Source organism: Gavialis gangeticus, unplaced genomic scaffold (assembly GCF_001723915.1).
Source record: "Gavialis gangeticus isolate Ggan-Ray unplaced genomic scaffold, GavGan_comp1, whole genome shotgun sequence".
Lineage (NCBI taxonomy): Eukaryota > Metazoa > Chordata > Crocodylia > Gavialidae > Gavialis > Gavialis gangeticus.
Genome location: NW_017729006.1, coordinates 18,593,178 through 18,602,918, shown reverse-complemented (window position 1 = coordinate 18,602,918; position 9,741 = coordinate 18,593,178). Strand labels below are relative to the sequence as shown.

The following is a 9,741-nucleotide window of genomic DNA, read 5'->3' as shown; positions in this document are numbered from 1 at the left end:
TTTTACCTATTCCCTTTTTAGTTTATTCATGATGCTTCTGCTAATGTTATGCTCCTGTCACTCTTTTTTGTATATCATCCTTTCCTTTTATTTGAAGCTCATCATTGAGTCCCTATCTCACTGCATAATATTTCAGCTTCTCATTGTCACTTAAAAAGCCTTACCTAATCGTGACCAATGTTAATCGCTACTTTTGTTTTCTGTCTTCTACTGTGTCTCTGCATTCCTCTTTGCTAAATGAACTTCTCGCTTTTCTAATTCTATTTTCTCCTTACCTTACTCACTTGTCCCTGCTTACTCCTGTGTTTGGAACAGTCTTCCTTTTCTTGTTTTCTAAATAACCTCTCTGCTTCTCCATATCCCTCTTTTAAAACTCTTGCTTGGGTATTTTTTTAGCTCTAAAAATCCTGACATTGTCTGAACTGCTTTCCTATGTCTTATAGGCATATTCCTGCAGGGTTAGACTACTCCATTCATTTGTGGTCCTGAATACTAACTGCATGGTCCTTATATTGGCTATACAAAGAGGGGAGAGAAAGCTCTCCATTGGGCCCATGGTGTAGCTTGGGAAATGTTAGTCTTAAACTGTTGATACCTGGGGTGCACACCTTTTCTGGATTAAAATTGTCAGCATGCTTTTACCTGAAAAGGGAAGAGGAGAAAAGTGGCAGTGGGAACACAAACTCAGTTTGTAGATGTCTAATTCTGGTGCTGCTGCCACTTCTTCCAGCCCTCCTCTTCCCAGGTGTGGTCTGCGTGAAACTTCCAGCTGCTAGGAAACTGTGTTGGGACCAGATATTTGCAAATTGCTGCCACTGCTCTGCCTGCATTCGGGGGATGCAGCCGTGCCGCGCTCTGCTGCTCCCTGCACACATGCTGTTCCCCCCCAGCTTAAAATACAAAAAAGAAGGCAAAGGATCATTTTTTATGGTACACTTCTGCTGCTTTTGCAGCACGCTAGTCTGACCCTTTGTGAATCATTGAGCTAGGGGCTTGGAATTTGACCCTTTCCACATATAAATGCAGTGTATATGCGCAGCACATTATATATGATTTTTAATAACAGTTGGATAGAACCTGTAGAAAGTTATTATATTGGCGTTATGCAGAAACTACATCTCATTTTATTGGCTGTATAACTCTATAATGTTGAAGTTCTGACTGCAAAATAGTACATGAGGCTACAAAGGATAATTTTTGCCTCTTTGATATGTGTCAGTATGATTTCTAATAAAATAGTGGTCCTATAACTTGGTGACAAGCCCTCTTTTATCTTTCATATGGCCTGCTTGCTTTCTGAGAAACTAGGACATAAATTCGACATTCTCAGGTCTGAACTGACAAAAATAAATTAAAATGAAAGATCTGAAGTTTCTCTTTGTTAAATTCTGATTCCTAGTGCCAAGAGGCCCATTCAGCTAATTTTCTTATTCTAAAAGTTGTAGAGAGGGAATTCCTTTATAAAATTTCTGTTCCAATAGGATTTTTTTCTCTTTTAGACTCAGGTCTATTTTTTTCTCTTTCTTCTAGTTCCACATGTATGCAGTAACTTAGTAGGAATTGTTTTGTATTAGATGTACTCAAAAGCTGGAAACATGTCTCATTAGACCTGGGACTTCTTGTCTTTGGTTTTAACTGATCAAAGCAGATGTTTATACAGGTAGCCCATCCAAACTGTGCATTACTTTTCTCCTGCCAGGAGAATTGCAGTCTGTTTACTACCAAATACAGTACCAAATGGTGGATTAGAAATGAAATTCTCCTTTTAATATTGAACTTCCTTACTTCTGTTCAGTAAGTTAGCACCTATTGTTTTGGAATACAAAGGTATGGTTAAATATTTAAGTTTTTGCCAAATATAAGAGCTAAGGCCCCTGTCCTGTTTTCTGTGGTGCCCACCCCCATACACAAAGTAATTAATTTAAAAGTGGAGCTCATGCCATATCAGGGCCTTGGAGAAAAAACATTGACAGATGCAATTATGGCCATTTATTGGCCGCTAAAGGATAAGCCAGAGGTTGGCAATCCATGGCACGCATGCCAGTGTGGCATGCAAAGGCATTTTGCTTGGCATGCGCACAGATGGTGGGGAAGGGGTTGATGGTGGGGAAAGGGCCAGGGCTGTGTTGCCACAACAAGGGTCAGGCCCTTTGAAGCTCTCCCACCATTTGCCTGGAGGCGCGTGTACATCTGCTGCTGGACAATAAGCCAGGCTGGGGCTCTGCAGACCTCAGTGCAGCTACTTGCAGTCTCTCTGCTACCTGCTGCAAGCAACCCAGGCTCTGTGATGGGTGGCAGGAGCCTGCCCAGAGCCCAGGCTGGCTGTGGCAGGAGGCTGGGAGGCTGCAAGCAGCTGCACTGAGGAAGGAGGCAGCAAGCAAGAGCCCTGGCCTGGCTCATTACTGGTGGCAGAAGCATGCATGCCTCAGACTAGATAGTAAGGGAGCCACAAGGGCCCTGGTCCTTGATGTTGTAGTACAGCACCAGCCCCTTCCCCACTTTCCTCCTAGGGGCGCACATGCATCCACTGCCAGCAATGAATAGGGCTGGGGCTCCAGAGACCTTGAGATCCTTGGGTAGGTATAGTCCTTAGATGGCCAGTCAATTGGTGCTTTCCTTTGTGCTTGGCTGTCCTTGGCAATTCTGGAGATATGGGGCCTTCCACAAAGCATGCTAGGATCTCAGCACAGCATGCTTCCCTTACTATGCGTTGTGGCAAGCTGGATGACTGGGCACTTGAATGACTATATTTGTATGTCACATCATGTTATCATAGTGCTGCAAATTTCTCAGTAATTCTTAGCACTTCAAATGAATGCCTGTCCATATCCTAAAGGAAACAGAGAGAATCGATGATGATGTGCCGGAGGGGACATGGGGGGCAAGTGTCCCCCCATATTTCTGCACCAACAACAAGGCATGAGGTAGTGCTGCAGCATGGCTGGAGCAGAGCCTGGCAGCAGTAGCAACGGGGGTAGTGGCATGGAGTTTTCTCCACACTGTGGTGGTAGTGCAGAGTTGTGCCCTCTCGCTGGCAGCACTTACATGTCACCTGTGAACAGAATGTTATATACAGTATTTCTTTTCATATTCCAAGTTCAGATATCTAGTTTACAGATAGAGACTTGTTATATTTTTCCCAACCAAGTAACTTAAAAAAATATTTTCTCCATTTGTTTTTAAAAGTGAAGAATTTGTAATTACATGTCACAGTTAACTGAGGAATTCTGTGGAATACTGACAGAACAGAAGTTAGCCCGTGGGTCATACGAGTGTATTAGATTGTCTGATTCTTTCGTCTTTTAAAAATAACTGTTTGGACATTGATGTAGAATGATGCTGAAATAAATTATTATTTGCTAAATTAATTTCCTCTCTATTTCTGTCTTCAGTCTTTGAGATGTGCTTATATATAGGCATTTGTAGCTATACCAGTGGTACTCAACTTTTTGGCTGTTTGGGCCAGATGAATGGTAAAGAGCCAATCTGTGCGCTAGATCCCTTATGGGGTTGCCACCCCTGATTGGGCCCCATGCCACCCTAGCCCAGCCCACGTGCTGGAATCTGGTTCTGCTCTGCTCCAACGCTGCACACACTATCTAGCATGCAGGGCCATGCTCTCTGGCCTGCTGGACTACTCATGAGCCCGGAAATTTGGCAACAGGGAAGGAGCAATTAATGCTACCAAACCTTCCTCAGTGCCAAATTTTCAGACCCATGGGGAGCCCAGCAGACTGGATGACATAGCTCCGTGAGTCAGTTGTGGCCTGTAGGCCAGAAGTTAAGCACCCCTGATCTATACTAAGCTTAAAAAGGTGATGCGTTAAACAGAAATTTGCTGTTTTCATATCATGTGTTCTTCAGGGTGGAGACTAGATCTTTATTGTTTCAGAAAACTTCCCATATTCTGTTGGCTCTTCCATCATCAAAATGAAAATAATACACAGTAAAATGTATAAAGTTAGACTGCTTTGCATATTCTCTACTTCCTTTAGGAGTTAAATTAAAAGACAATTGAAAGGATGCTTAATGTTTTCCTTTCATGTGTACTTACCTTATTGGTGCTTGCTTTGCCATTTATGCAGGCCTCACTTTCAGAAGTGTGTGGCATCTACAGCTCATTGTTTTCTATTAGAGCTGTGAGTGTTCAGCACTTCTGAATATCAGGTGCTGTGTCCTCTAATGCATTTTATAAAACTACTTGGCCTCTGAGAAAATAGAGCCAGCATTGCTTTTTGATACTGTTCTATTCCTGGAGTTCATGTATAATACAGTTCATGATACTGACAGAGGTTAACTGGTGTATGGAAGCTCTTTAATCATATCTTGAGGATCCATTTCTTTCCACTAACATAGCTTATATCCTGATAACATGACAAGATGACTCCTTCAGTTAAGAGGCCAAATATTAGTTTAGCTCAAGCTTCACTTCCAGAGAGTTAATTAAGCAGAAAATGGTACAAGTCTTGTTGCTTATACAGTGTTCGAGAACAGATCCCAGAGGGGGCTATGATAGGCAATCTCAGGTGGCAGCAAATTGAATTAGTCTGACAGCCTCATTGAGTTTGTACAGCACTGTGAGGATACATGACCTTTTTCCAGCCAAGATGCTGGAATGACTCTGGTTATCTAGCACAGGGCACGACTCATCTCAGCACTGGGTGAAAACTACAAGATAAAGTACACATCAAGGGACATATATTGCTAAGGATAGCTAAAACTGCATCTGGATATTGCTGGAGATCTCTTAGCATTCATAGTAACCATTCCCTGCTGCATAATGCTTTGAATATGATTTATTTATGGGATTATAGTGTATTTATTAAATGCATTGCTGCCTGTTGAAAGCAGCACAGGAGCCCCAGTTAGTGCTCCTAATAATTATTTCATAGGTAACAGAGATTTAATGCTATTATTAACCTTTTGGATATGGAAGAAATTTTGAATGCATATAGTGCTTTTTATAAATGGATTTATCTTTTTTTTTCCTGAGGAGTGCAGAAGATCATTCAAACTAAAATACAGTTGTATGAATCATAGAAAATACTAAAAAAAAGTGTTATAATAATTTGTAATGGAAGTACCTGAGAGAGAGTGTCAAGAGGCTGAATTTTGATAGGTGTACAGTTGTATCTGCAGCTGGAGTCGTATAGTACAGGTTGTTATGCCATCAAAACTCATGTTATGACCAAGGGCATAATTTTTTTACTTACACAGCTGTACATGAAAAACAATTCTACTGAAGCAAGTAGAGCTATATCAGTGTAAAACTGATGTGAGATGAGAATTATGCCACATGTAAATTCTACTTATTTAAAGTTGAGCTGAAATACTTTGAGGCAATGTAGACACTGGGCAGGAATTAATTTGGCATTTATGGAGAAAATTTCCTTTAATCAGAATTCTACCACAATTCCCATAAGTTTCTATAATCTAACATGCTTAAAAATTAAAGCAATGATGGTCAGTAGGGGGAAGAAGGTAAAGAATATATTTTAATGGCATTAAAATTTTCCCCTTTTGGATGACTTTTGTCTTGCTTTCTGAGAGGTGTCATTATTACTGCTTCCAGTTGTTGGTGGTTATGATTGTGAAGATAAATGTCAGAAATTCAAAGGGAATGCAGTAGTAGGATAATGTGGAGATTAATATAAGAGAAATCAATTAATGCCATTATGATGAATTATTAGTGAAGTCAGAGTGTGCTATAGACTTGACAAATTAAATCCCTGGAGTACATCTATTGTCCTTCTTTCTTATATTTAAATTCTCTGTTAACAAATTTGTGAACACTGCTTAAGTATAAGTTATTGCTGAAAGGCAATGCTCTTTCACAGAGCTGGAAGCAAAGTGATGCAGTGCACAATAAATAAGAAACTATACACTATTGATCTTTCATTTCTATTTTGGTAACTTATCTGATTACTGTATATAATATGGTATCTGGCTGTGCATTCTGTATTCAGGTAAAGCTTCCACTAAGCCTCTTGGATATTTCTGGAGTAAAAACTGCTGCAAGATAAGTTTTGTGATAATATATGTTCATGGATCAGCATTATTCTGACATGGCAATTTATTCTCTAGAAAGATTTTAGTATGTATAATAATACACAGCATTGGGGTTGATAATACAGAGATCAATGGCATGTGCAGACAACATGCCATTGAATATATATTATTGTTGTAAAAAATATATTTTAGTGTTGTTAAAAATCATTTCATCCCTGATCCTGTAAATATTTATGCAAGTGAGATCAATAAGCCTAGAGAGGATGGAGAAAGGACAAAGAATCAGTCCCAGAAATGTAGGAATTACTGAATAAGATTATACCAGTGGTCCATATACTTCATTATTCTATATCCAGTAATGATCAGTAACAGATGTTTTAGAAGAACGTATAAGGAATGGCAATTACTGAGTAATCTAACTTGTATCTATCTAATCTAGTAATCTAACATTTTTCTTTTATTCCAGGAAGTTACTTTAAGGGTTATGATATGAAAAAATGAGCGTTTTTTTTAACCTAAAATAAATAATAACTGGTGTTCACTTCAATCATGCTAATTAGTGCTAACAATAATTAATAGGGGTGCACCAATAGAGGTTTTTGGGGCCGATACTGATAGCCAATATTTAAGGAGGCATATCAGCTGATACCAATCCAATTTCCGATACAGGTGCCTCCCAGCTGGTAAGTCTGGTATGGTGGAAGGGGAGGGAGGAGAGAAGTGGGGGGCAGATCAGCACTGCCCTACAGTAAGGGAGGGGACAGGGACAGGTTCTGCCCAGGCAGGTGGGGTCAGAGCTGCGGCTTGTAGCAGGGGGAGGCAGCTCCCACCTCTGCTTGCACCCCAGGAGGGCACGGTGGGGCGTGTGCCCCCTGGATCAGCACAGGGTGGGTGGGCTGCACCTGGGGCAGCACAGGGCTCTTCTCGGCAGGGGCTGGGCTCAGAGCGGGCACTAGCAGTGTTGGGAGGATGCTGCATCTACCCCAGATTTCACCGTCGCTCTGCTCCCAGTGCCGCCGCCGCTGCCAGCTGCCTGGCATAGGCCCAGCTCAATGCCCTGCCTCTGTCCATGCGCCAGAAAGAGCTGGGGCTGCGCCAGTCGGCTGGTGGCAGTGGTGCTGGGAGCAGAGGCAGTGAAATTTGGGGTGGATACAGCATCCTCCCAGTGCTGTTGGCACCCGCTCTGAGCCCAGCCCCAGCTGAGAAGAGCCCTGTGCAGCCCCTGCTGCAGCCTGCCCCACCCTGCACAGATGCAGGGGGCACATACCCCCCATGTCCTCCTGGTGTGCAAGCAGCGGGGGGGAGCCACCTCCCCCACAACGAGCCAGGCTCCGGCCCCCTCCCACCTTGCCTGGGCAGTGCCTGCCTCTACCCCTGCCACCTCCTTCATTGCAGACAGTGTTGATTTGCCCTTCCCATGCCCCTTTCCTCCCCCCCCCGCCCTTCCAGTATACCAGACATAGCAGCCAGAGGCAGCTCTCCATGCTGCAGGCTCTGCTCCTCTGCGGCTGCGTGCAGCACAGGCATTTCTTGTCCAAATTATTGGCCCCATCGGGCTGATATCCAATACAGCCAGTTTTCTTTATATTGGTACCTATCCAATATTGGACTGATGTATCCATGCACCTCTAGTAATTAATGTATTTTGTAATGTGAACATTTCTTCCTAAAGAATTGATCATCTTTCATTCATAATTGACTTAAATTGGATTCAGACTGGTCATGTTGAGATAAACGATTCAGTGTTGCATGCTATTTCTGTTTTTTCCTCTACAGTATAAGAGTAAGTGGGAAATTCCATCAACTTCATATTTCAAAATTGGCTGAGCTGCCTTGTGGAATGACTCTCTTACAGATTTTAAGTGTGTTACCTGATTTGTATGTAGCAGGATTCAGATGAAGGGCACTTATTACATATTGAATCCTGTGGAACTTTTTTTTAGTTAGTTCAAAAAAACAAAGTCAGAAACATGTAATGTTCATATAAAATGTATTTTCCTCTCCCCTGTAGGAAGAACGTGTTGTCAACCATATGGCGGCAAAGATCATTGAAAATGTTTGTACCACTGTCTCCTATCATGCACAGGGATTTATTACAGCAGAAATTGGACCAGTGTTATGGTACCTTTTTACACATTCTACTGTAGATTCTCTGAAGATAACTGCTATTTCGGTAAGAAGCTTTCTCTCAAAACTAAATACTTCGGATAATTTGAAAAGCTTTTGAGTATTCTGTGCACATACTGGATTTTCTTGCACACAGCATGCTTCCAATTAAGACGCTTCCTTTTTGCAAGTCAGAATGTAGAATAAAAGTTTTTTCTAGAGTCGTTGTCAACTCTGTAACATAGAGTAAGTGCTCATGGAAACATAGGAGATCTAGGAAGTGTGCTGCCTGAAGAGACAACCTGGGTGAGGCAAAAGGAACATCTTAGTATAACAGGACATCAACAAGGCTTGTCCCTGGCCCTTGAAAAGGCAGTAGTAGCAAGACTGCTACTTCTTTACTGTAAATAGTTTATTATAAAAGTGTCTGTAGTAGAGGGTTGTTTCTACACCATAAGCCTTATCAAGATACTACAGGCTGTGTGCAGCATCCTCAGCCAGCTCAATTGCTGCTTTAAGCACAGCTACAGTGCTCATCTGGTAGCTGCTGCAAATTCCTTAGCAGCTGTGAACGGATTAACATGGGACTTTTCCCTTCCTGGTTGCTGGGGCCAGAAAGAAGTGACAGCCATCTTGGCAGCCATTAGAGCACAGTGTCTGCATGCTTCTATTCCTCCTTGCTTCTATTCCAGGAAGGAAAAATCATCTTACCTAAGGCAAACACCCTGATTTTGGAGGGCTGATTTTAGGGAGGTAAGGAGGGCTGGCAAGGTATGTGTGGTATCCAAGTAAATATGAATATTGTAATTTCTTTTTAATATTCTGTTAATATTTGATTGCATTTGATATATGTTATGCATGTAAAATGTAAGTTTTCTATAATTGTGAGGTAAGCATTCAGCAGTCTAATACAAAAGCTCTGTTACCTGGCATCCCCCGGAAATGGGAGGTGCCACTTAATCAAATATGCTGGTTAATCAAATGTGCACCATCTGGTGAACTCGCCGGCATCAGTATTAGTTTTGTTGAATGTAGCTCTTGAAGTATCTTTTTGTGTAGGCAAGTATGCTGACTTTTCCTATACAAAGACAGCTGTAGTCTGAGTCTGGAAGGACAGAATTTTTTTTTCTTCAGTGAACAACAAATCCACCCCATCCTCATTAAAAAACTAGGTGACTGTGGCATTGATGCCTACACAATTAGATGGATTGCAGATTGGCTGAAGGGCTATACTCAGAGGGTGGTGGTGGATGGGTCATATTTGACCTGGGGGGAAGTGGGCAGCAGAGTCCCCCAGGGCTCGGTCCTTGGGCTGCGCTGTTCAATTTCTTCATCAGGGATTTGGACAATGGGGTGAAAAGCAACCTGTTTAAATTTGCTGATGATACCAAAATTTGGGGTGAGGTGAGCATGCTAGTAGGGAGGGAAAGATTGCAGCAAGATCTGGATAGGTTACAGGAGTGGGCTAACATAAACAGGATGCGTTTCAATACTGACAAGTGCAGGGTGCTGCACTTGGGCAGTAGAAACCAGCAGCACACTTATAGAATGGGAAACTCCCTTCTTGAGAGCATGGAGGCAGAAAGGGATCTTGGAGTCATTATTGACTCCAAGATGAACATGGGC

The 9,741-nt window shown here is 42.2% G+C and overlaps 1 protein-coding gene across 2 annotated transcripts in view; it reads left to right on the top strand.

Moving 5' to 3' along the window:
• The window catches only part of ULK4 (unc-51 like kinase 4), a 556,180-nt gene that overhangs the window by 153,868 nt on the left and 392,571 nt on the right, over window positions 1-9,741 (top strand). For both annotated transcript variants that reach the window (XM_019508899.1, XM_019508898.1), the window contains exon 20: window positions 8,021-8,182. In XM_019508899.1, coding sequence (XP_019364444.1) covers window positions 8,021-8,182 — 162 coding nt within the window. The remainder of the gene's footprint in view (window positions 1-8,020; window positions 8,183-9,741) is intronic.